At 36.9% G+C, this 27,122-nt stretch overlaps 2 protein-coding genes across 2 annotated transcripts; one reads left to right on the forward strand and one right to left on the reverse strand.

Annotated features, from left to right (window-relative positions):
• The first annotated feature begins 5,011 nt into the window (after positions 1–5,011).
• On the forward strand, positions 5,012–6,442 carry LOC109160293 (feruloyl CoA ortho-hydroxylase 1). Its single transcript, XM_019308596.1, has 4 exons — positions 5,012–5,544; positions 5,617–5,959; positions 6,034–6,297; positions 6,372–6,442. Exons 1-3 carry the CDS (start codon positions 5,045–5,047, stop codon positions 6,277–6,279), a joined length of 1,089 nt encoding a protein of 362 aa, XP_019164141.1. The 5' UTR covers positions 5,012–5,044; the 3' UTR covers positions 6,280–6,297; positions 6,372–6,442.
• Positions 6,443–6,501: 59 nt separating this feature from the next.
• Positions 6,502–26,758, reverse strand: LOC109160291. The gene is made up of 18 exons (XM_019308591.1): positions 26,584–26,758; positions 26,400–26,496; positions 26,259–26,315; positions 25,917–25,954; positions 25,124–25,157; positions 23,713–23,785; positions 23,100–23,209; positions 22,546–22,620; positions 21,909–21,997; positions 12,617–12,746; positions 12,180–12,266; positions 11,732–11,797; positions 10,537–10,628; positions 9,202–9,270; positions 9,044–9,110; positions 7,909–7,997; positions 7,434–7,560; positions 6,502–6,809 (listed from the first exon to the last, which is right to left on the reverse strand). The coding sequence occupies exons 1-18, from the start codon at positions 26,640–26,642 to the stop codon at positions 6,690–6,692; spliced, it is 1,479 nt and encodes a 492-aa protein (XP_019164136.1). The 5' UTR covers positions 26,643–26,758; the 3' UTR covers positions 6,502–6,689.
• Positions 26,759–27,122: the final 364 nt, after the last annotated feature.

The following is a 27,122-nucleotide window of genomic DNA, read 5'->3' on the forward strand; positions in this document are numbered from 1 at the left end:
TTGTTGGACCTCAGTCCTCAGCTCTAACGGAAATGCTTTTCCAGAGAAGAAGAGTGACAAAGTCACAATTCAATGAAGAAATTAAAACTCAAGAAATAAATACACTAATCTGCATTTTCATTGCCAAAAAACAAAGATATTATTTTTTATTAGGGGCAAGCAAATGGCAACTCGTATTAGTATATACAAGGGAGCTGAGCTGAGGGGAGATTACCATACATATATACAGGCCGGGAAGCATATTGCAGTGCTATCTGATCTGATCTTAGCCCCCATATATGGAATATAGAAATAACCAAACAAAAAGTCGTCTGAAATTACTTATATTTCCATGGTTAGCATACGGCCATGTAACCCCTTACTTTGAACTTGCCAAAAAGCTGTCCCAAAGAAACTTCAAGATCTAATTCCACTCAACCCAATAAAAGGTTCTGGCGGAGTTTGGTTGAGATCCATCCGCGAGTTCAGATCCAAGCTGTTGTCTTCGGCTTCAGGTTCATTGAGGAAGTCGGGTACATTTTAGGGATCGGTAAAGCGCAATGAACGGCTTGTACTGGTCCCCATGGACGTTGCCAAAATATAGTAGTAAATACCGAGATTTTTACAATGATGTAAGGTATAAGAGTCGATCATATGAGATTAGGGGTGTAAATGAGACGAGCTGCTCGCGAGCAAAGTTCGGCTCGAGCTCGAGTCGAACTCGAACGGTTCGTTTACCTATTGCGCTCAAGACGAGCTCACATATCCTATGCTCATGGCTTGACGAGCATCATCATATCATCATCATCATAACAATAACAATAACAATAACAATAACAATAACAATAACAATAATAATAATAATAATAATAATAATAATAATAATAATAATAATAATAATAATAATAAAAGGTCGGCGATGCTCAGATCGAACTCTACCCGGAAGGTGGACTCGGTACCGATAAGGTATACGCTACAAGTACAGTCGAGGATAATCCATATCACTGAGGATGTGCATGGGGTAAAACACGCGTTTTGACCTTAGTCAGTAAAGAATCACAAGGAAGTAAACTTGTTTAGGTTGCTTAGAAACTTATAACCTTGTAGTTATCAAGCCAACAATCTGACTAACTTGGTTGAGGTTGTTCATAAATTTTTCTTTTTTTAAGTCTTATAAATAATGTCATGTAAGCATTAAAAAGTAATTTTATTAGAAGATAATAACATTTTTCAATTCAAGAAAACTACTGTAACCACTATATTAACCTAACTAGTAATTCACCCGCGCGATGCACGGGAAAAATATGTTATTATAAATATAAATAAAAAATATAAAAATTAAAATATTTTAAATTATTTAATATAATAATATTTTTGAGCTTCCATTGGTCAAGTATTTATTATTTTTATAAAATACAAAATTACAATTAAAATTAAAAATAAAATTATAATTTTGTATGGTTAATATAATCTCTAATTATGTACATATTCAAATAAACTTATAGAGAGAATTTACATAATTACATTGATTTATTCTTAATTATATTTCATCTATATTATAATTGTCACAATACGAATAATAACTAAGATAATTACATTTAGAAAGCAAATTTCAAATTTTGTATGTGTAAATTTAAACTCTAATTGAACACATTTTTTATATGATTATATAATATATAGCTATTTTATTTTTCAAAAGTATATTTTTTATATGATTATATAATATATAGCTATTTTATTTTTTAAATGTTGTGCTTTTTTTTTTTTAATAATAAAGGATGTTGTGGCATTAATTGTAACATTAATTATTTCCCAAACCATATAGCTTTATTATATAAAGGATTTTAATGTTTTCATAATAACTATACATAAGGACTTACGGATTGGTAATAATCTCTAGATCCATCAAAACACTCTTAGCCCGCCCCGTTTCACGGAAAGGACAGGGTAAGTTTTGATATTTTGACGGCCTTTTAATTTACTATAATATATTAATTGAATTTTAATTTACAATTTGCTGTAAACCAATATATATATATATATATATATATATATATATATATATATATATACACACACACACACACACATATCACACACATACACACACACACACACACACATATATATACACACACACACACACACACACACACACACACACACACACACACACACACATATATATATATATATATATATATATATATATATATATATATATATATATATATATGTATGTATGTATGTATGTATGTATATAGAGAAAATTTTAATTTTGGTCCACTGACTATTGAGGTTGTGTTAATTGCAATACTTGACTTTCAAAAATGTTAATTTAGTACTTTGACTATGCAATTTCTATTAATTTTGGTCACGCCGGCCAAATGTGACCGGAAAATTTAAACTTATTAAATAAAAGGGGGCAAAAACGTCATTTCAGTTTTTTTTTTTTTTTGAAAATTAAAAATTTGCAAAGTGTTGACCTTCACCTTCGCACCTTCGTCTCCCCGCCATGTATGCGGCAGTTGTAGAAGATGGCGTCGTCAGCCGAGACGCGAAGGGCGACGACTTGGTGCTTAGCGGCTCCCGCGGAGTTCTCGATTCCGATACAACGTCATTTCTGGTCTTTGTGGTGCTTAGCGGCTCCCGCGGACTTCGCTGAACTGGGTAACCATGGCGAGGCGGGAACAAGTTTTTCAGGCAAGGAAGTTGGCACACGCTGGCTGGAATGACGCCGGTGAGCCGGTTGTAGCCAACATTCGTAGAGCCCTAGGTCATCACCGTCGCCGCTTCCACCTCGACAGAATCTTCGCCTACTCCATAACTCTGGGCAACGGCGGGATATTTGTAGTGAACTCGCATTTCCCAGACAGAACCGCGCGTAGTCCCTTGTTTTTTAGATACATAGGTGACGGCGATTTGATTAAAAAAGAGCTTGATCCAACCGAATTTAAAGGCAAAATCGTCTCCATGTTCGGCAATGCCCTCAAGGCCGGCACCATTGGAGACCGAGCGAGGACGCGGAGGTTCCGCCGGGAACAAGTTCAGGATGTCGCTCCAGTGTTGTCGGTGCAGTTCACAGTCGCCGCGACCGGCAGACCGAAGCGAGGACGCGGAGGTTCCCCGGGAACTAGTTCAGGATGTCGCTCGGAGAAAAGGAGCACGAAGCTAGGATGTCGGAGAAGAGGAGGGACGTCGGAGAGAGGGATGTCGGAGAAGTGGAGCAGGCGTGACCAAAATAGGAGAAGGTTTGAATAACATGAAATGACCATTTTACCCCTCTTGTTTAATGAGTTAAAATTTTCCGGTGACATTTGGTGAGTAATTTGGCCGGCGTGACCAAAATTGATAAAAATTACATAGTCAAGGTACTTAATTAATATTTTTGAAAGTTAAATGTTGCAATTAACACAACCTCAATAGTCAGTGGACTAAAATTGAAATTTTTTCTCTCTCTCTCTCTCTCTCTATATATATATATATATATATATATAATCAAGTTTAAAAAATTAGTATATTGTATAATTGATTTGTTATTGACTTATAGATTAGCATATTATGTATTTGATTATTTATTATTTATTATTGTGTTTTAAAAATTACAAATGCATTAATATATGTTTAAACTATCCAAATTATCAGGACTATGTGGTCTAATGGTACCCGGGTTGGACTTTCATTTGGAAGATTATGAGTTCGAGCCTCAATGGAGGCGTTATTTGTTCTTTGTGTTTCAGTAGGTTGAGAAAGTATATATGAACAAATACTACAATGTAATAGAGCCAGTAACTTTCAAAAAAACTATCCAAATTATTTTAGTATACACTTATTACCTTTTTATATTGATTTTTATTTAAATTTAAAACTTTTAAAATTTAACGGGCCTCGCCCAGGCCCACGAGCTTAAGGTGGGCTGGGCTAGGTGGACATCCCTTAGGCCCGTATTTTGACAGGCTTTTTAGCCCACCCCGCCATATGACAGACTCCGCCGGTCTGCTTCGACAGCTCTAAGTAATGCTACATTTCTCTCCAGATTTCATCTCCTAATTGCCACCTTCTAACATGACAATATTTGAATGGTTTATTTTATATATGATTAATAAGTAATTTTTTTTTTTTAATGTTGAGAGGGGTCTGACAATTCACAGTAACCAATGAATAAAATTAATATTATTGTTACACCAGGAGATTAACATTAATATGTAAAATTAAGAAGGAAAATAGTAGGGGCAACAGTTAAATTGTTGACTTCGTAATCATAATGTTACAAGTTTAACTTTCAACAGGAGTGTCTATTGGCTCTCCTTAATTTGAGCCGGTCAACTATAAGCAACCTAAACCAGTTTACCTCCTTGTGATTATTTGCCGACTAAAATTTTCACAAGGCGAGATTTATCTTGTACACACCCTCAATCGAATAATAATAATAATAATAATAATAATAATAATAATAATAATAATAATAATAATAATTCTTTTTAATATTCAGCATTGTTATTAATCAACAAAGTCAGAGTAAAAACGACTCCTATATCCACACATGCACCACATCACATTGATGGCAAAGGCAAGGAGCACACCCCTTAGGTTGGAAGCTAAGGCAAATGGTACAAAGTCAAAGTGGAATATAATGTTTTTTTTTTTTTTTTTGAAAACTGGAATATAATGTTAATATGCTACATTATTATGAATCATATCGTCAATCTTCCCGTCACCCCCAGTATTAGAACTTCTTGGGGAATGCCCCTTTGACTTTATGAACCAATTGCAAAATCTATTTTAAAGATTACATCATGCAAAGTATATTACATGCACAGGTTGACCTCAGTAACTAATTCTAGGGCCATAGTCTTGCCTCATAAATATAAAATCATCTTAGGAGAATGATCTAAATGTTATTCTATGTACTTACGAGCAATTTGGTAAAGAATATAATAAATATTCACAATATAATACCATTATCCATATGCTATATATAGGAGTGTCGAGAGTTGAGGGAATCAACCTTCAATACATACTTGAACTCGATTAGAACTTCATCTCAATCACTTTCACTCAAACAATGGCACCAAGCTTTGATGATGCCAACTCTTTGTATGATTTTGTTGTCCAAAAAGGCTATGGTGTGAAGGGTCTAGTAGATTCTGGCATAGCCAATGTTCCCGAAAGTTATATCCAACCCTTGAAAGAAAGAATCAATAAACAGTATGCAACCCAACACTTATTTTCAACCATTGATTTATCAAAACTAGATGGACCCCAACACAATGAAGTGGTGGGGGCCCTTGTGCACTCAGCCGAGACATTAGGGTTCTTCCAAGTGGTGAACCATGGTGTGCCGGTGGAGTTATTGGAGGAGCTTAAAGAAGCAGCTCACAAATTCTTTAATCAAACTCCTGAGAAAAAGTCAGTTTATCTTAAGGGGATTAGCCCAAACCCTTTGGTGAAATATGGGACTAGTTTTGTGCCTGAGAAAGAGAAGGCTTTGGAGTGGAAGGATTATGTTAGTATGGTGTATACCAATGATGATGAGGCACTTCAGCATTGGCCTAAGGAATGCAAGTAAGAAACCCTATGCATGAAAACTTTTATGATGTCAATATATGTTAAACTCTTCTGTCTTTTTTATTCCAGGGAAATTGCACTTGAATACTTGAAGTCATCAACAAAGATGGTGAGGAAATTACTGAGCATATTATTTGAAAACCTCGGGGTAACACTTGACAAGTCACGAGAAGAAGCTCTCCTTCATCTTAAAATGGTTAACATGAACTTCTATCCCACATGTCCTAACCCAGACTTAACCGTCGGCGTGGGGCGCCACTCAGATATGGGCACATTCACTGTGCTACTCCAAGATGGAATAGGTGGTTTGTATGTGAAACTGGAAGAAAATGTGGAAGATGGAAAGGAGGAATGGGTTGAAATCCCACCCATCCCTGGTGCTTTAGTTATAAACATTGGTGATACCCTGCAGGTTCTATCACTAAACTTTCCCTAAATTTCACCATGTTTCTTTCTTCCAATAATACTTACTTGTTATTTGTTTAGATACTAAGCAATGGCAGGTACAAAAGTGCTGAACATAGGGTGCGTACAACAAGCACACAGTCCAGAGTTTCAGTGCCACTATTCACAATTCCAAGGCCAAGTGAAAAGATTGGACCATTGCCTGAAGTGGTGGAGAAAGATGGAGTGGCTCTTTATCAAGAAGTTATTTTTGAAGAGTACATGAAAAACTTTTTTGGGAATGCTCATGACGGAAAGAGATCTCTGCAATTTGCTCAGAAAAACTAAGCTTTATCCGAAAACTAAGGGGTTGTTTACTTCATTTCTCTGTTTTTCCTTTTCCAGAAAATCCTCCATTTTTCCATTCTGGTAAACGAGCCCTAATAATCTCGCAATTTCTAGTCCAATAAAAATGCACTCTATCAAATAAGGGAAACAAAATTTACTTGCATTCACTTTGTCTCTTACCTTGTGTAATGAAATCATGTATGCATTTTATGCTAGTAATCCAAAAAAATGTGTTCTTCTACTTTAATTTGTTGCTTTACTAATAATCCTTTGTAGTATCATGGATCAGAAAATCTTTACCCCTAGAGAGAGTTAACTGACTATACAAGATTATAGGAAACCTATGAAAAGATCACTATACTGCTGTGTTGTTTTCAGACAGCTACTAGAGCACAGAGCAAAAATCTTACTTAATCTCGAGATGCATCCATGTGTTCAGGAGCCTTTGTGGCATTTGAATTACAGCGTTGACAATCATCATCGCCTGGACATGACATTGATGATTGGGAAATTACCAGCAGCGACGACAACTGAATCAATTGAGAATTAATATCATGTTAGGCTTAGAGGGGGAAAAAAATTAGTAATGGACAGTTTTTTGTTCAAACTTTCAATACGAATCACTTCTGTTGCGATAATTAGGAATACCACTTTCTTCAGGCCACTACAGTTGCAATGTAGTATCATTTTGCATATGACACAATGGAAGCAAGCAAGTAATTTTAGTTGCAAAACGGTGAGATTGAGTAAAGAAGTATTGAGACTGCCCAGACCTGCTGGATTTGCTTACAGAATGTACAGTTTTTAAAAACCATTCTACTTTTGTTAATGTCATAATCTAAGATTGGGTCGAGGTCACTCAACTGGGCTATAATGCACATGGGCAAAACCATACTAAAAGACTGAATCCAATCAATTAGCTAGTGGCCTTATAAACTCATATATTCTCAATGTACTCTTAACAGCTAAAATGGGGTTCAATTCACTAGATGTGCTGAATGCTGATGTGCAAATACTGAGACATCGGATTTAATTAAGGCAATGCATAAAGACTGGCAAATAATTCAAAAACATTATCCCAAAAATGGGGGCAACACTACATTCACATAACAAGAAATTGAATTGGTAAAATGAAAGTTATATGTTGAACTGACCTTGGTTCCAGCCACTATAGCGCCTGTTAAGGGATGAACTGTGCATGCAGTAACACCTTCACTTAACGGGATAAATTTGTTTTGTCTATGTTGATGTTGGACTTGACTTGTGCCTTCTATCTCCTCACTACATGAAACATGATTAATTACCACAAGCATTAGACCTATTTGGAAGAACATTTAATTTTTTTCCCATGCCACAACCATAGACCTTTGCTATATGTTACCATGCATACAAAAGAAGAGCAAAAACATAATCTTGTGGATAGCCACCAATGTTTGGCTTCAGATGCAAGAGGACACAGGACTACAGAAGTTCATTACAACGACAAGAAAAATATGAAAGTTTGGGATCTAAAGGAAGATCTAGACTTGTCGATTTGCACCAAGTATGAGAGGAAAATATAAAACAGAAAATGTTCACTTGGTTTTGTTTCTATCAATAATGCCATGCAAGGAACTTAGAAGTTCATACTCAAAATTGACATGGCAAGGGGAGCTTCGGTCAGGATAGAAATCCAAAAGGTGAATTCCATTATCTGATTCGGAACCAATTGCATATATCTGCATGCAGAAACATAAAATAAAATAATCTTTAGAGAAATTTTACTTCAATAAGTTCAAACACAGCTGAAGCAAATGGTAGCTGACCACTCCTAACTGGAATTGATAGAGAGCTCATAGAAATTATAAACGCAGACTAGAAAGCCACTTTTAAAAGTCACCCGACTAAAATCATTCCACTTTCAATCCTAAATACCCAAAATGCTCTCTTTGTGAAAATTTTATCAAATTTTGCCCTACTATGGTATTTGGACATTTTGGACTAAAGGTTTAACAAATTAAAGTTGAAGACCAAAAGTGGAAACAACCCTATACTTGAGGGATCAAAAGTGGAATAAACTCCTTAGATGATGATGATGAAGTCATGGTTTAACCATATCTTTGGTTTGCTAAATGATGAGAGGCTGAAAAGATCATTTTGATGCCATCCTTTATCACTAGCAACTTCCCTCCACTTGTAATAGTTCCAATTCACAAGGAATGCTTTCACTATGCCTGCTCACAGCTTTCACACCTAATATGTTAATTGGTTTCAAAATCCTTCAAATAGAGTTTTGTAGTAATTTAATGGTCTCAAGCCCAAGAATCACCATCTAATATCTAAGACTACAAGTACACCTAGTAGTTAAGCTTATAGACCCCCAAAACTTTGTTTCCATATTTTCTACAATTCATAACTTTGTCAAATAAACCACATATGACATGGAACTCTATATTAGTTTATCTGCAGACTGCAGGAAGAATTAAAGCTCCTTCAATGATATAGATTCTAAATCTTGTTATAGATGCAATTTGTAGTGTCAGCATGTTCACAATTTTCTATACAAACAGTGATGATATTTTAGTATGCAACAGCTCAGGAATTTTGCACAAAGATCAAGATATAGCAATAGTTTGATTAATTTTAAATGCGAGCAAAGAACTACATTCGACATTCTATTTATTTATTTGAGGTCAATTTTAACTAATGAAGTGCAAAAAGCCAAACATAGGCCAAAGGGCAATGAAACCATCAGAATATGAGACCAGAGACTATAACATCTTACTGAATAATTAGGTAGCCATGAAGGTTTTCGTAGGTGACAGATATTGCCCAAGCAACCAATGTTATCCCTAGAATCAAATCAAAATAAATATGTAACAAGAAAGATACATTTTATGATTTTCAGTCAAGGTAATTTCAAGAATGAAAAATCTCTTGTACCGTAACCAAGCTGGAGGGGGGCAATGTACATGTGTTACTCTCAAAGAGTTGATATCAAAAACACCAGACCTACAAAGGAATCCACAAGAAAAGCCTAGTTGATAAATCACATTAGCCAGCAGCATATAGCAGTTGAGTATATTAAGGGTCCAACTGAAATATTACACATTATTATTATAATAACTATCAACTACTTCTCTTCCTAATCTTTCATAATCACTAACGTTCCCATGTCTAAGAATCTTTAACTCACATGACATAGACCATATCTCCTGCTTTTAGAAAACATTAGGATTCTATAATTGCTTAGTTGATAGATTTTTCACATTATATGTTCTGAGACATTCCAGCCTAACAAAATTTGAATGGGCCTAGGGCCAGTGATCCAACCATCACATGAATCCCTGTTCTATTTGTATATTTAATTTGAAATATTACAGTACATTTTGAATATTTTGAATAAATCTAGGACTTTTCATGATGCATCAGAAATACCATTGTTGTATTTCTATATTTCACTGACATAAAACCGTACATATTGGAGACCTCGAGTAAATCTTGGATTTGACATAATTATTTATCCAAGACTTAATTCAATTAATAAAAAATCAGTACAGAAGGAGTGAAGGTCCAGGCAGGAAAAATAGCCTTAGTTAGAAAGTCCGTTGTGTGTGTGTATTCAACATTTCAACTCACAAAGCAGCATTCAGTATATGAGAAGAATATACAACTGAGGAAAAACATCGAAAATATGAGCAGTTAATAAATTAACAGAATTCAATTTTAAGATAAATAAGCAGAGCAATTTGAGAAGGTTGTGCATTCAAAGGAAAGATTTTATTCTGAAGTCTCGAATTTATGTATTTATTTTGAGAACCTTCGATCTACTAATAAATTTCAATAAAGGAGCACATATAAGTGCAAGCAAAAAGATATTAACACATGACAATAAAGGTTGAGAAATTCGAGGACAATGAAGTGGGATATGGACATATGGTTATTATCTTCAACATGAGAAAATAAAATAGTTATACTGAAGGGTAGGAGATTCTTTACCCATACTATAATTCGTCTACCTCTATTACTTCTCAAAAAGTTCAAAACATCAATATACTCTTAATATTTGGGTGTATTTTTACGGTATCCCACCATAGTTGCACACATGATACATAAACCATAGAAATACTACATGCATTCACTACAGTTTCCTCCACCTTGTATATGAAATTTCTGCAATGACTATATTTGAGATTGAAATCACACATACTTATTAAAGTAACAAAAACTTAAGCTATTTGTTACACCAATTGAATTTATGTTTGTTTCCAAACTTACCAACCGTCGTCAAGATGGAATGCCAATTGATATTGGCAAGAGGGATTAATGTCAATGGAATGTATTTCCTTCAAGTGAACATTAGATTGAGCCTGCAGTTTAGTGTTAAGATGAAAGTGATTAGTGGGAAAGGCTATACAAATAAAATCCTTTTCCTTTTCTTTTAAAGTAAAAGATCTACTCACAGAGAAATGCTCCCAGGAGGTGCTTAGAAAAGTTAATAAAACTTTATAAAACAGGTCTAGTCTTATTCATCACAAGTAATTCAGACCATACTTAAAGCCGACAGCATTTTGATATATTATTTAAAGTAAACTACTTCAGTTCATAAGAGGATAAATTTGTCCATTCTTACATGTTAATGTGTAGACATGTAATACAGATATGACATGATTGGAAAATGGCAACACTCTTTATTACTTCTTTTTTTTTGTGAAAGTCGAAAACAAACATAGTAAGATGCAGTAATGAGAGAAAAATTTTCCAACTGATTAACATTTTCAGTAAATATATTTCCCTGTGGGTAAAACATAATAATGCATTCATGTAGTTCTCCCATACCGTTTTCGAATGTTCTGCTTAAAATAAATGCTCCCAAGTCCATTTAATATTAGCCTTCACTTTTGAGTAAATATTACTATTTTATTTAACTCATTTATTTATTTGCCTTTTTGAAGTTTCACTTGGATCCTATTTCTCCTCATGACTAATTACAAAAATCCGGCTGCAAACGTGTCAAGACTAAGAGTATGTTAGAAATCCAGAAAGAAGATGAGTTCCAAACTTGTGCTAGAGCAGGCAGAATTGTCTGACACCAATATGTCCGCCCATGGAAATGGCAGTGCTTCTTGGTATTGCATAGTGGCAAACACTTCTGTTAGATTCCACTTGGGATATACGTTCAGCAATATCTTATATCAAATAAGGCATTACTGATCCTATAAGCAGCAGTAGTGCATCTGTACATTATATAAAATTCTTCTATAAAGCTTATAGTTACACTAATTTACTAACTATACACCATTATGGTCCACAAAAGCTTCAGAGGTGAGAGCTTTGACATTTAATACAACATTGAAAGCAGATTAAACTCAAAAAAGTAGAGAAATAAAGGTGAAAGAACACTTTACTGTTATTCCAGGTATTTATTAATCTTCTATAGGAAAAATATAATAGATCACTGAGAGGTACATACCTTCAAAGATCTAATTTTCCCCAACTCTGTTGCCAACTTCACAGACAATAGAGGAGAATAATATTCCTGAATAAGGAAACTTTACATTTAGATATTATGTAAAACACAGTGGAATTCATTCACAAAAATACTTCAATGATTTCACAGAAATAATACTTCGTAAATTGTAATGTGATTCAATATTTAAAAATCTTACATGAGAGATATCTTTACATATTCTGTTAAAGGCTAGAAGGATGAAGAATGCACTTTTCGATGGTTTACATAATTCTGAAGGAAGATTAACTATGCTAGTATGAGATCATTGTGATACTACCATATACATGTCAAGTTTACCAAAGATACCATAGCAAAATAAATTAAATAAAATGTGTCTGTATACTCTTAGATTGAAAATAAAACGTTCCTCTTATGAGATATCCACTTATTTGCATAAAAATATTAATACCGTGTTATTCTGGAAAGCAGTTGATGATCTTCCACCACGTATATCCCACATGTATATAAACCCATGCTTGCTGGCTCCATACATAACCTATAGATTAGAGGGGGTGAAAGAAAAGTATTCTTTTTTAGAATTAAGGAATGCTAGAATACTCTTCCACTATATATTAATATGTATCAATTGAACCCAATAGGGTAGCTCAAGTGGCAAATGAGCTCTCTTTGTGGGGGAGAATTCCGGGATAACCCGGGTTCGATTCCCACAAGTGACGATTCTCTCTGGGCAAGCTTCTGTGCCTCTCGGAGCGAACCGAGTGGACCTGGACCGTTAAACGGACAGAGAAAGACCCGGACCACATTGTGGTTTACATCCAAAAAAAAAAAAAAAATGTATCAATTGCTGTTTGATACTGTTGATTAAGATTCTGACACTAAACTGACCTGATTATCAGCATTTAACTTTATGCTAGTAATGGCATCACTGCAATTGGTTCTGAGCTCATGACATGGAAGACCACTCATTCTTCTATCCCATACATTCACCACACCAGAGAAATCAGAAGCAAACAACCTGTCAATGAATACCATTTTGCAGAAGAACTTAGATATAAAGGGAAAAGCAATGAGCTCCGCTCAAGTTCGACAAGATTGAGACACATTATAATCTAATTTTTAAAATATGCCTCCCACTTTCAAGTTTCTTCTTAAGATCCCTAATGTCAAAGGTTGAGATTATAGCTTCTGCAATTGTGCTTATGAGTTATGACAAGAGATTACAAATTAAAGTTCTTATAAGTTGCTTGATAGGTTGTACACACAGTTTGAGTTAATACGCACCTTGGATCAGTTATCAGCCTATACACTATTTAAGCCTGTAGAGTTGTGTATTGAACTAATGAAAAATGAACTGTACAAGATGACTATTTATACATGCCAGCAGTAGGACTAACCAGGCTCTCAACCACTCATTTCAAATTCAAAATGGGTAGCTGAGAGCTATTCAGCCCATTCTCTCAACCTCCCTTAGTACTCTCTAACAAAGCCATATGGGAATGATAGCTTATTACGACAGGTTCCACCCAACAGTTCATGATATAAGCTGATAAGATGTTGAAATAAGCTGCATTGACATACACATCTAAATGAAATATAAAAAGAGAGATTTCCACTGCCTCTTAGAATTTTGGTAGGTTAAATATTAACAAATCCAATCAACACTAAACGAAACCAACTAGCCCAAATTTCATGCCAGCATGCTACAAATATATTTCATTGCACAAACTCTTCCGAAAGAGAAGCTGTGAAGATGCATCAATGTTCTCCAGTGATGGTGTCATAAAGAAGCGATAAGGAAGCATGTTGATTTGATGGAGGAATATTCAGATAAGGACAAAACTCCAATACAAATTACTTCTGGGTTTGAAGGGTATTTGTTGCCACTAGGACATGGTGTTGAAAAATAAAGGGTTGTGTATGTCTATAGGGTTGTCAGTTCATGAATAGGTGGTTACTTAGGAGTTATGTATCTCTATATATATGTATGATGTTTCTTCATTAGCAACATAGAATTAGAGTAATATATTGTAATCTTTCAATATTATAAACATTTCTCATTCCTTGAGTTTCCGCCTAACTGGCGGGTCGTTGTTATTCTCCACCCGCCGAGCCTTTGAGTCTTTCAAATTCAACATGATATCAGAGCCAAACATTAAAAGTTTTATTTTCCAGATGCATGAACAGTAGTATACATTTAGTTACTGTTCACCCGAAACCCTTTATTTTTCAAATTCCTTGCTTTTGGTGAGTTCTTTCATCAAATTGGTGTTACCCATCCCTTTTAAACTCTCCGGCAAGCCTGACCCAGCAAACCCCTTTTCCGTCTCCTCTGCCACACGCCACCGCCACTATAGCCGGACCTTCGATCTCACACGCCGACCCGTGTGATCACTCCCGGCAGGATTTTCCGGCGAAACTTTCTAGATATCCTCGTCAGTCCTCCGCGACTTCATCTGTGTATTTTTGCTTGTGATGTATTTCTCCGGTGAAAATTCCATATTGTTGTTTTGCCCATCTTTGGACCTTTTGGTGAAAGTTTGAAGGCTTTTTGGGTTTGTTGCCAAACTTCTTTCCAAGGTGTTTTGGTATAACCATATCTGTTTCTTTATTTTTGGTATACCATATTTATTCCCGAGGGTTTTCAAGTTTGGCGCCTTTTTTTTAAATTTCCGGAAGCCTTTTGTTATTCACTTATCCTATAAGGGGTGTGTTAGAAGAGTTGGGTTGTGGTTGAGAGAATCACTCTCAACCTTAGGATTTGAATTTTGAAATTAATGGCTTTTGCTTTCCCTTAGCTTGTATATATAGGCTATTCATCTTCTGTACAGAGCATCACATTAATATACAACTACACAGTCTAATGCATACATATTGTCACATGGTATCAGAGTTACGGCGAGGGTGAGAGGTGGGTTGCGATCGGAGGACGATGGCGACGCCTCGCCGTGAAATCGCGACGCCACCGGAGCTTCCACGCGCCGTCACGCGCCACCACGGCAGTTGCTCGCCGATCTACGCACCGGCGTGTGAGGGGTTTTCCGGCGACTTCCCGTGACGCCGACGACACCGGCGTGGTCGCAGGGAGGAGCCCAGTCAGGCTGTGCAGTGCGTGAGGTGTTTTGGTGAAGGGTGGTTGGAGTGTTCTTCAAGCTTGTGTCGGCTATTTGGCTCATACTGTTTCCCAGGTTCTTTTGTTTAAGTTTTTCCTTTATGGCGGATGCAAGAAATATTACGTGTAATATTATATCTACCCCGACCAAATTAGTTGATGTGGTGCTTGCACCAGATGGGTCTAATTTTGGAGAGTGGAGATTTTTGGTTGAAATTAATTTTGGGGGTATGGGTAAGGATAAACATTTGACTGGGACGTGTCCAACAGAGCAAACTGAGAGGCTCAAGAATGGAACAGGGATGATAAAGCTTTATTATCCCGCATAATAAATTGTATTGATAGGAAAATCATTCTGTCTATGCAACACTGTAAAACTGTCAAGGAGGTTTGGGACTTGGTAAATAAATGGTTTAGTGGGACAAACAACCTGAGGAAATTGTCTCAGGATGTTTATCGTCCCTCTCAAAATGGACGAGACATCCGAGATTATTTTTATGATTTCAAGAGTGCAAGTGAGGCGTTGTGTACTGCTATGCCAGTCACGGATTTGGACACAGTGAAAAAGCAACGTGATCAGTTGCATGTGTTAAGCTGGATTTCAGGGTTAGATAAAGAATATGATGTTGTGAAGTCTCAGTTGCTAGGGCATAAAGAGTTAGAATCAATAGACCAAGTTTTCACTATGGTCCAGAATGCCTCAAGTACAGGTAGCGGAGTCTCGGAGAAGCATGTTTTCGTAGCGCAAGGAGATAGTGGAGGTGTAGGTTCTGGTAATCGCGGGGGTCGATTCCCAGGACGTGGTGGCTTTGGTAGAGGACGAGGTCGAGGTCCAAGGGTTTGTTATAATTGTGGAGAGCCCGGTCATCTACGCAACCAATGTCCAAAACCTCTCCGACCACAAAGCTTTGCCAATTCTGTCTCCAAACCAGAGGGTAATGTGGTTGTAATGACAGATGAAGTGTTAGCTATGTTCAAACAGTTAAAAGTGTCCGCCTCACAGCCTCTAAACAGTCCGGAAACGTTACAGTCTTCCTCAGCCACATTCGTCCAAACAGGTAATCCTACTGCTTGTGTCTCGTCCTCATCCCGACAGTGGGTTATTGATTCTGGAGCCAGTGATCATATGTCAGGTAATCTAAACGTCTTTTCTGAATATTCTTCCTTTCCGCCTAGTACTACAGTTACCCTAGCGGATGGTTCATCCGCTTCAGTTTCGGGTAGAGGTAGTACCAGTGTAACCACGTCGTTACCTCTCTCTCGTGTGTTATACCTTCCGAAATTTCCACTTTCAATTTACTGTCGATAAGTCAAATCACTCGAAGTTTAAACTGTTGTGTTGTGTTCTTTCCTGGTTATTGCTTGTTTCAGGATCTTTTGACGAAGGCGATTATTGGTAGAGAAAAGGAAGTTGGTGGGCTATATGTGCTGGAACAGTTCCCTCCTAGTCCTGAAAGGGTTCCTGTTAGTCTGTTGGGTAGTACGTCTCCTTCCAAATTACATTGTCGGTATGGTCACCCGCCTTTATCTATTTTATTTTAAAGAAGCTGAGTTCGAACTTAGAGTCTTGGTCTGTTTTGCAATGTGAATCTTGCGAGTTTGCAAAGCATTGTCGGGTACCATATCTGCCTAGAGTCAATAAAAGGATAGAGTCTATAAAAGGGTAGAGTCTTTATTTCAGTTGGTTCATTCAGATGTATGGGGACCATGTCGGGTTCCATCTAAGTCCGGGTTCAAATACTTTGTAATCTTTGTGGACGATTTCTCGAGACACACTTGGTTATATCTCATGAAATATAGGGATGAATTGTTTGAAGTCTTTTGTAAATTCTGTTCTATGGTTAAGACTCAGTTCAATAAAATGATTCAAGTTTTGCGTAGTGATAATGTGACTGAATATTTTTCCCGTACCTTTTCCGAGTATATGAGCCAAAATGGAATAATACACCAGTCCTCTTGTGTGGGCACTCCTCAACAGAATGGTGTGGCAGAACGTAAAAATCGTCATCTGTTGGAGGTTACCCGAGCCTTGTTATTTCAAATGAAAGTTCCTGTTAAACAATAAACTCAACTGTATATTTCTATATGTTCTGTGTGTCGATGTACAAGGAAGTATAAGAGTTATTTATATTAGACAAGAACTAATCTTAGCCATAGGTTTCAAATACCTAAAACTAAGGCTAAGAGAGATCCTCTCAACTAACACCCTATTTCTCTAACACTCCCCCTCAAGTTGGAGCATCCAACTTGTTACATATGTATCACATGAACCATAGGACTCCACACCTAGACTCATAAGCCCAAGTCTTGAACCACTCGAACAACCTTCGAACCACGCTGTGCCAAACCAGTCCACAACGCACCTTGTCGCATCAACAATGCTTCTACGGAGCCAACAAAAGCTAGGCCAATCACCGCGCCGCACCTGCCTCTCACTCCCCACACCCTTATCACCGCTGCCTAACACCACAGCGTACCTACCTCTCACTCCACAAACCCTTAGCACTGCTAGACCACAGTGCACCTGTCCCTCTCACCATGCACCCTTATCAACGCTGCCTAACACTACAGCGTTTCCCTGGTGCATGCACGTAAACTGATTCACTCTGAATCACTCTTCAGCCGTCGGCCTCCCCCGCGGCATATGCCAGGTCCACCCCACTCCTGGCACCTGTGCTACCCACTCCTGCAGCACCCCTGTTTACGCACACTGAACAAGCTGCACTTGACTCAACTCAGACCCTAGAATTGCTCCCATACCAAATTAATTTAGAGCGACAAACTATGATAAACAAAATACAAAGGTCAAGACTTATTAATACGAACACGATAAACAAAAGAAAACTACGGCAAACTACTGCCTAATTATTTCTCAGCTTCGTGGACCTCAGACCACCCAGCTTCGTGGACCTCCCCTACCATCTCTCTTGGTCGTCTCTCTTTCTCGGCTGACACCAGACTGGTGAACAAACAAATCCTCGCTGCCGTCATCGGGGGTTATGAACCCAAACCCCTCACTGAACCACTCGACGCAGCCCTCCATCCTCTGCTCACTCTCCTCAGCCATAATAAACAAAACAGACCAACCCAAAAACACAGCAGTCCAAAATGCAGCAGTCCACAACGCAGCAGTCCAACACGTAGCAGTCCAAAACGCAATAGCCCTTCGCAACACCGAAGTACACCACCACTGTAGACGCGTTGGGTGTTCAGAGACTAGCCCAACGGTACTGGCCGCGACCGGAGAAGACGCCGGAGAACTGCCCACGCGCGGGCGCGTGGCGTCAGAACCCTAGGACTGCGCCGGCACGTGGCGGCGCGTGAGGACTCCGGTGGCCGCTCCGCCTCTCCCGCCGCCGGCGTCGCCTCCTCTTTTTGACCAACACCCACTACCCAGTCACCTCAATCTCGCTCTGATACCATGTTAAACAATAAACTCAACTGTATATTTCTATATGTTCTGTGTGTCGATGTACAAGGAAGTATAAGAGTTATTTATATTAGACAAGAACTAATCTTAGCCATAGGTTTCAAATACCTAAAACTAAGGCTAAGAGAGATCCTCTCAACTAACACCCTATTTCTCTAACAGTTCCCAAAGGGTTCTGGCCGGATGTTGTCCATACAGCTTCGTTCTTGATTAATCGATTACCCTCGACAGTACTCCAAGGCCAGGTTCCGTGTCACCTTGTCTATCCGTCCACTCCGTTATTTTCCCTTCCACCCAGGGTGTTTGGGTGCACGTGTTTTGTTCAGGATATCCGTCCTCACAGGGGGAAACTTGATCCTAAGTCTCTGAAGTGCATATTCTTGGGGTATTCTAGCACTCAGAAAGGGTATCGGTGTTATTCTCCTGACTTACAAAGGTACTTAGTGTCTGCTGATGTGTCGTTCTTTGAGGATGTTGTGTTTAAAGAACCTCGATTGTAATTCAGTGTCGGACGATTTCCTTACATATACTGTTACTGTTCCTTCCGTGGGTTGGGGTGAGACAAGGTCTCCTGTTACACAGGTTTATCACCGACGGTCAAGAGAAGTTCAAGCATTGTTAGGTCCATCAGCCAATCCTTCCTCGCCAGCGTCGTCGTCAACAGATTCCGATCTTCCAATTGTTGTTCGTAAAGGTACGCGTCGTTATGTTCATCCCATTTCTTCAGTTGTGTCATATGTCCATTTATCCCCCTCTTCACGTGTCTTTATATCTCAGTTAGAGTCAGTTAAAGTGCCAACATCTTTGAAACAAGCTATGAGTCATGATGGTTGGAGACAAGCTATGGGGGAAGAGATGGTTGCTCTTGAAGAGAACCAAACCTGGGATTTGGTGGATCTTCCATTCGGTAAGGTAGCTATTGGGTGTAAATGGGTTTATGTAGTGAAGATGAACCCTGATGGTTCTGTTGCCAGACTCAAAGCGCGCTTGGTGGCTAAGGAGTATGCACAGACGTATGGTATAGATTATACCGAGACTTTCTCCCCGGTGGCTAAGTTGGCTTCGGTACGTGTTTTTATATCTTTGGCTGCTACTAATCACTGGCCGTTATATCAATTAGATGTCAAAAATGCATTTTGCATGGTGATCTACTTGAAGAAGTTTATATGGAGAAACCACCAGGGTTTGTAGCTCAGGGGGAGTCTGGGAAGGTGTGCACGTTAAAGAAATCTTTGTACGGTCTGAGGCAGTCCCCGCGTGCGTGGTTCGGGAGGATTAGCATAGCAGTTATGAAATTTGGAATGCAAAGGAGTGCTTATGATCATACTGTCTTTTATAAACATACTAACCGTGGGTGTGTTTTATTGATAGTGTACGTGGATGACATTGTGATCACAAGTAGTGATGCAGACGGGATTGGTGTTCTTAAGTCCTTCCTTGGAGCAGAGTTTCATACTAAAGATTTGGGAATACTAAAATACTTTCTGGGTATTGAGGTTGCTCGCTCAAAGAAGGGCATATTTCTCTTACAGAGAAAATATGTGATGGACCTTCTTGGTGATACTGGACTGCTTGGGTCGAAACCGTGTGATACGCCAATGGAACAAGGGGTCAAGCTTGTACCAGATGAGGGGGAGGTGTTTGAGGATCCAGAAAGGTATAGGAGACTGGTAGGGAAGCTAAACTACCTCACGATTACTCGTCCGGATATGGCATTTCCGGTGAGTGTGGTGAGTCAGTTCATGAGTTCACCTACACGAACTCATTGGGAAGCAGCTGTTCGTATTGTGAGATATCTGAAGAGCGCACCTGGGAAGGGGTCCTTTATGCTGATCATGGACATACAGGTGTTGAGGCGTTCTCCGATGCGGATTGGGCTGGCTCGCCTAGTGACAGGAAGTCAATGACAGGATATTGTGTGTTTTTGGGAGGCAATTTAGTTTCGTGGAAGAGTAAGAAGCAAAGTGTTGTGGCGCGGTCAAGTGCAGAGTCCGGGAGTATAGAGCTATGGCTCATGTGACCAGTGAGATAGTTTGGGTGCATAACATTTTAAAAGAGATGAGTGTAGAAGTGAAACTTCCTGTGAAGCTGTGGTGTGACAATCGTGTGGCCATTCACATTACGAATAATCCAGTTTTCCATGAGCGGACAAAACACATTGAGGTGGATTGTCACTTTATACGAGAGAAAGTGCAACAAGGGCTGATATCTGCTGAGCATGTTCGTAGTGGTGATCAATTAGCTGACATATTCACGAAAAGGCTGAACGGGAGTCGGATGTCGTATATATGTAACAAGCTGGGCATGTTTGATATTTATGCTCCAGCTTGAGGGGGAGTGTTAGAAGAGTTGGGTTGTGGTTTAGAGGATCACTCTCAACCTTAGGATTTGAATTTTGAAATTAATGGTTTTTGCTTTCCCTTAGCTTGTATATATAGGCTATTCATCTTCTGTACAGAGCATCACATTAATATACAACTACACAGTCTACTGCATACATTTTGTCACAGGGTGTAAACAACAACAACCATTTGGTGTTCTCGGTGTTCATACTTTATCTTTGGGTGTATTTGTCATTACTATGGGCTTGACTCCCCTTTGATGCTCATGCTTTGTTTGCTCTGTTGCTCTTGTTGATGAAGATTGTTGTTGGCAAGTCCTAGAGTGTTTATGTTGCTGTGAGGTTGTTCGTGTTAAGCTTCGCCCTTGGCGCATTCATCTTCATTCCCAAGGGTTGTGTATAGCATCATCTCTCCGAAGCCATCCAGCACTGTTATCCTCTAGATGCTTTTAATCTTCATTTGTAATTTAGAATGAAGCGGAGTGTATGTTTTAATCCAAGCTTGGAACTTCCAGATGTTCCAGCTTGAGGAGGAGTGTTGAAAAATAAAGGGTTGTGTCTGTGTATAGGGTTGTCTGTTCATGAATAGGTGCTTACTTAGGAGTTATGTGTCTCTATATATATGTATGATGTTTCTTCATTAAAAACATAGAATTATAGTAATATATTGTAATCTTTCAATATTATAAACATTTCTCATTCCTTGAATCTTCATCTTGTTTCCGCCTAACTGGCAAGTGGTTGTTATCCTCCACCCGCCAGGCCTTTGAATCTTTCAAATTCAACACATGGAACATGCTTACCACAGTCCGTGTTGGAAGGTGTTGCAGGAGGTTGAGAGAATAGCTCTCAACTACTCATTTTGAATTTGAAATGAGTGGTTGAGAGTTGGTTAACCCTTCTACTAGCATGTATAAATACTTGTGTTGTACAATTCCTTTTTATCAGTTCAATATATACACAGTTCATATTCCACATACATGTTCTACAGTCTGTAACACTAATCAAATGCTAGAACAAAACAAAAATCAGAATTTATATTCCTCTGGGGATAAAATCTGGAAAGAAAGAAAGTGCATTATGTTGGGACTTAGGATCACATTTCTACTTTAAAATAATTTGTGCATGTCAAAATGTTATGAACTTTTACCGGTCTTATTCACCCATTCTTTTCCATCCTTTAAGTGGGAGGGACTATGGGTTTCAGACCTTTAACTTGAATGTAAATAGTTTACTTTATACAAGGTTCTTACTATTCAACTAAGAATACACGAGATTAAAAGATGATTTTGCCAACCTTGAATTGTCACTTGAAGAAAAAGCAATATCTGATAAACCTCTTTGGCTATATCCATGGATGGAGATTGTAGATCTCTTGCTTAGTACCTGCACAAACAATAAAAACATAACAATTAACAACAATACCAAAGAAAAGGTTCAAATTATTAAAGTTGACTAAATTTAAGCAAAATTGCAAGCTTAGTGGAAAGTGTAAATTTAAAGTTTCAAGCTATACAGTAAAGTTCAAACTCATGCTGACCAAACATATCCATCCAAAGTTCAAAAGAGAGAGACATTAAAGAGGGTAGATGAAGATCAATTGAGGGTGAAGGTTGAATGGATAATTTTACCTATGAGGCTATGATGAAAACAAAGCTTTTATTTATTTTTTTAATTAATAACTCTAATGGCAATGTGAAGTTGTCTAGTATAGTTCAGCTGATGTTCTTCATAGCAACGGGAAAAAGTTTGTGTTCTTCATGATTAGAGGAAGAAAAAAAAAAAAAAAAAAAATTGAAGGAAAGAGGAAGAAAAAGTTTAGCATATCTAAACCATGATAGTTTGACTCTAGCAAAATTTACACATATACTATACACTTTCAATTCAATGTTTGTCTGAGATTCCATGAAATGAGAAGAAAATCTTTTACTTACATCAACAGGATCAGAAGATATATAGCCAATATCATATATGTGTACTTCAGAACTTTTCAGAGATGTGGAAGCAACCTGAATAAGAAGAAATAAGTCAGCATTCATGACACTCAAAAATTTTAACGCTTTTAATTGAGATTTTAAATTACTCTCATAACTTATTGAAAACACACTACCTAATATTATATTATTTCCTTCAATAGCATAAATAATAATTTTAAGGCTTATTGAATCTAAAGATTTTATATCAATAATGTTAGAGAGAGTCAAGTGGGTTGTAGTTGTTAGAACATCTTCAGGTTCAAAATGAGTAGCTGGTAAGGTGTTAGCTATGTATATAAATACGCCCTTGTACAGCTTCATTAAACAATACAATACAATGATATTCTCAGTTTACAAGGTATCAGAGCCTGGGCCAGAGTGTGAGGTACTGGGTTAATGTCGGAAAAGTGGGGTGAACTATTAACCAAACCAATATATATAAAACTAAATAAAAATCTAGTTGGAAATTAGAATCTTTTAAGAGGCACCAAGTATGGAATTCAAAGTCAAACCTCATTTTGATTACAAATATTCCATCTAACCACATCAAGTTGATTACGTGTAGAAATGTGCAGCAACAGCTTTTCTTCATCTTCTTTAAAGTCTAAAGGAAATACTTTTCCTGAATGCAGTAGAAAAGTAAATTAATAAGCAGCATGAAGAACATGACAATCACATTAGCATGAATTTCAAAAGCTGATATAAGAACTAAGAAGTTAATAAATTAACCCTAAACACTAGCCATATAAGTAGGGTAAAAAATATGTTTTCAATATAGTCTATTAACAGCTCAAGATCCAATTGGAAATATACAATAACTTTGTGTACCCATAAACAAAATAATGTTAGTCCTATAATGATTACAAGTTACATGACAAATGCCTAGTGTTAAGTGAATTTTTAGTTGCATAGGGTAGTAGTCTTAAACCTTGTGGTAATAACAATTCTAGTATTCATTACTAATGTGGTGCTTACAAGATCTTTAAATATATGCCATTGACATTAATTTTTAAAAATCATATTCCAGTTTTACAAGTTTCAGAACCAAATTATTAGAATACTTAATTTAGAATAGTAAAACAGAACTAAAAATTTGTGTGGATCTTAATATGACTATTATGTTACCTTCATAAAATAAATCTTCAAAGTCATGCACTGTTAAGCACCCTGATTTTGTTACTGATGCCAGATAAACTCCCTGCAAAACATACTAATTAAGCCATTGAAGAAAGGAGCTGGACTTCAATTCAAAAGGAAAAATCTACACATATGAGATAACTGAAGCATGCATTCTACCTCACCAAAAGCTTACACTGTTAGAAGGGTGAGGCATTTAATATGTTATTTATAAACATTGCATGCCTCTCACATGTGGCTAGATCTTTTTTATTGGCCTACCACATGGAATACTATGAGTATGGGTAGAGTGCTGAACTAGAATCCAAAAAACTGTGTTAGTTCTAGTACCACAATGATTTTGAGAGGGGGACACTTAACATTTTATTTCTTATCCTCAAAATGCTAAAACTTCAAATGATGAAGAACCAAACTTTTAATCATACATCCATGACATTTAGTAAAGGTTGAACCTGCTCATTGGAGTCATTGGTTTTACAACTTTAACACAAACAGCAAGATGTATTCACAAACCAACAAGGAGACTAGGAGAGATCCAAAAAATGGGCTGAAAACGTACTTGAACAAAATAATAGCAAAAAATAAAAATAAAATAAAAAAATAACTCCTTTTGAAATAGAAGCATTAATATTTCTATATTGTAAAATCTGCTGCTAAATTAATCAGGTATGCGAATCAAACAAGATCTCATTCAGGAAAACAAAAAAAAAAAAAAAATGCTAGCACAACCATATTTATCCTACCCTTATCTTAAAACATTACATCTTATTAAGAATAAAGTTTTGGGTGCACATGGAAAACTTGTCTCATTTCTGACCATCATGGCATCCATAATGTGTCTAGTCTCCCTCCACTTATGGTGGTTCCAATGTTCAGTTAATATTTTTTTGCATGAAAAGCTTCTTTAGAAGCAGATAACTTGCGAATTTGCAAGACAAAGACTTTTCAGCTAATGCTTAGAGTAATATTACATTGTACCCAAAACAAGATTTTCAAACTCATTATACCAGTAACCCACAAAGATAAGAAGTCACCTCTTCTAACCTGAGTGAATAATAGTATTAAGATTTAAGATGGTCAATTGTATAATCTTGCAATAAAAGGATTAAAATTTGAGTAATAAACTTAGGGATTTTTTGTATTTCAACTTCAAAACTTGTTTTGGAATAATAACAATAATGATAAAGAAGTTATTTTTCTGTTCTTGTTTTTTGCTAATCAATGTCCAACAACCAACCCAACCCTACTCATATCCTCGCCCACAACATCTACCCCAACCCCCATCATACCACCACCCATGTACCCTCATTCCACCAGGACCACCACATTATGAAACAGCCTTATATTATGATTAGGGGAAAAAATAACCTTACTCCAATGCAAGTAATCCAACAATTACCTTTCTATCAAATTCCAATGCAGATACACCCTCACTGTCAGAAAACAATAAGTAAAAGAATCTTAATACATAAATAAGAGATTGAAAGAGGAAGTAAAAATGTGGGACAGAGAGGATGCAGCCAACGTAAGCATTGAAAGGAGATGTTAAAACAATTTTGCATGTCAATAGAAAATTGAAAATAAGAAGAAAAGATGCAGAGACGAGAGAAGTAGAGAACATTTATATATAAGCATTGAAAACACATTTTAAGCATAATAAATTACCATAGCAAATTTATGCAGCAGCAATAAAAAATAATAATAATAATAAAGTAAAAAATAAAAAATAAAAAATAAAAAACCATAAGACTATAAGAGCCAGTGAACACATGGAATCATGGGCAGGCGCATAGAACCCAGAAAAGGACTTTGAATTTCTGAAACAAGGTTACTTTAACAGGAAAAAGAAATTTTGCACTATTAAAAAGTTCTTCTTCATGCCATCAATGTGCTTGAATTCTAAATCAGGAAAAAAAAAAACACTTGCAAGGTATGATCGAAGGAAAAATTGTAATTCCTAAGTTCATATTTCTTAAGTCAGTAAAGGTTAAGTGTTCAACTTTTCTTTTTTTATCAATTACCCAGGTTTATATTTTTAGCTTATCTAAATTACTTTAGAAATCATCAGTGCATATTCAAGCCCCAGAGAAACAAACTTACATAAATATAAATATTATATATGTACATGTATATTTCTGTGTGCATGAAAAGACAGGAAGAAAATGAAAAGCTAAAAAAGAAAACAAAAGTACCTGCCAATGAAATTTCGACGACCATGAAACCAGTCAATCTGATGAAATAAATCAACCAAAAAAGTAATAAATATTTAAGGATCATTGTATAAAATTAAGCTAATATTGTTAAACCACAAGATTTTACAGATATCATATGTATGGCCACTACTTTCCAGTCTGTCCTGCATAGGTTACTAGATAGCACATAGCAATTCCAATTCATTTTCAGAATGATCAAATCTTTCTCCATTCTACTTCGAGATCCATTTTTTAGCAGCATAGCATATAACCACACTGGAGCAATTAAATCAATAATTAAATGAGCAAGGAGGCTTAAAAAGAAGTGAAAATGGGCAGTACATGTGTTGAACATGGCTGTCCGTGGTCGTCGTGATATGTATGAGGGAATCCCATTGCCTTCAAAAGGAAACAAAAGAGGAAATAGTTAAAGTAATTAAAATAAATAAAGCAATCAATCAAGCAAAAATTCTAGCTAATGACCATAGAATATGATTGCGTCAATAGAGCAGAAGCGTTCTGGAGGCATTTTCTATCAATTTTCCCGTTCAATTCAAAGCGAATTCTCTGCCATTGTTGCCTAAACTCCAAATAAGAATGACATTTTTGCGTTTAGAAATGACGATTTCGTAAGAACCATATGATTTTTGTTGCAGATACAAAATACCTTCTAGAGGGTTTAGGGTTTTGGGAAGCAGGAGCTCCAGGGATTAAATACTTCTCCATCTTCTGATTCGCTGCTGCAACGCAAAGAGAAGTGAGAACTGGAGAGCAAAGAATCTGCAGACAGAGTTTGGACTTTGGAGACTTTCCCGCCCTTTATAGCGCGCCAGATTGTTTGCGTATAGCAGCTGATGAACGGCTAAGATAAACGTAACGATGCCAATGGTGTGTTTTAAAGGGAAATTACATTTTTGCCCTTTAAACATTTGCATATAGCTTTTATGGGGGTATTAAACTAGTTTTCATGAAAAAGTTCCGAGCACGGACATCTACGGGCCGTTTGATTCACGGAATGAATTTGGAGGGAATAGAATAGGAATTGTATTCCGTTGTTTGGTTCGCTAAAGGAATAGACATTGGGAACTGTATTCCAATGTTTGGTTGGTTAAGAAATAGGAATAGAATATATGTTTAAAAGACATAAATGCTCTTGTACAAAAACTATTATTATTATTATTATTATTATTATTATTATTATTATTA

This window comes from Ipomoea nil, unplaced genomic scaffold (assembly GCF_001879475.1).
Source record: "Ipomoea nil cultivar Tokyo-kokei standard unplaced genomic scaffold, Asagao_1.1 scaffold2845, whole genome shotgun sequence".
Taxonomy (NCBI): domain Eukaryota; kingdom Viridiplantae; phylum Streptophyta; class Magnoliopsida; order Solanales; family Convolvulaceae; genus Ipomoea; species Ipomoea nil.

What these genes read in the sequence shown, in the direction of transcription:
- LOC109160293 (XM_019308596.1), top strand. Translation starts at nt 5,045, where the DNA reads ATGGCACCAAGCTTTGATGATGCCAACTCTTTGTATGATTTTGTTGTC. An exon ending in CATTGGCCTAAGGAATGCAA is followed by an intron (nt 5,545 to 5,616) that starts GTAAGAAACCCT and finishes TTTTTATTCCAG; the next exon opens with GGAAATTGCACTTGAATACT. An exon ending in ACATTGGTGATACCCTGCAG is followed by an intron (nt 5,960 to 6,033) that starts GTTCTATCACTA and finishes TTATTTGTTTAG; the next exon opens with ATACTAAGCAATGGCAGGTA.
- LOC109160291 (XM_019308591.1), bottom strand. Translation starts at nt 26,642, where the DNA reads ATGGAGAAGTATTTAATCCCTGGAGCTCCTGCTTCCCAAAACCCTAAA. An exon ending in AGTTAAATGCTGATAATCAG is followed by an intron (nt 12,267 to 12,616) that starts GTCAGTTTAGTG and finishes TCTAATCTATAG; the next exon opens with GTTATGTATGGAGCCAGCAA. An exon ending in CATGGCTACCTAATTATTCA is followed by an intron (nt 7,998 to 9,043) that starts GTAAGATGTTAT and finishes TTCTGCATGCAG; the next exon opens with ATATATGCAATTGGTTCCGA.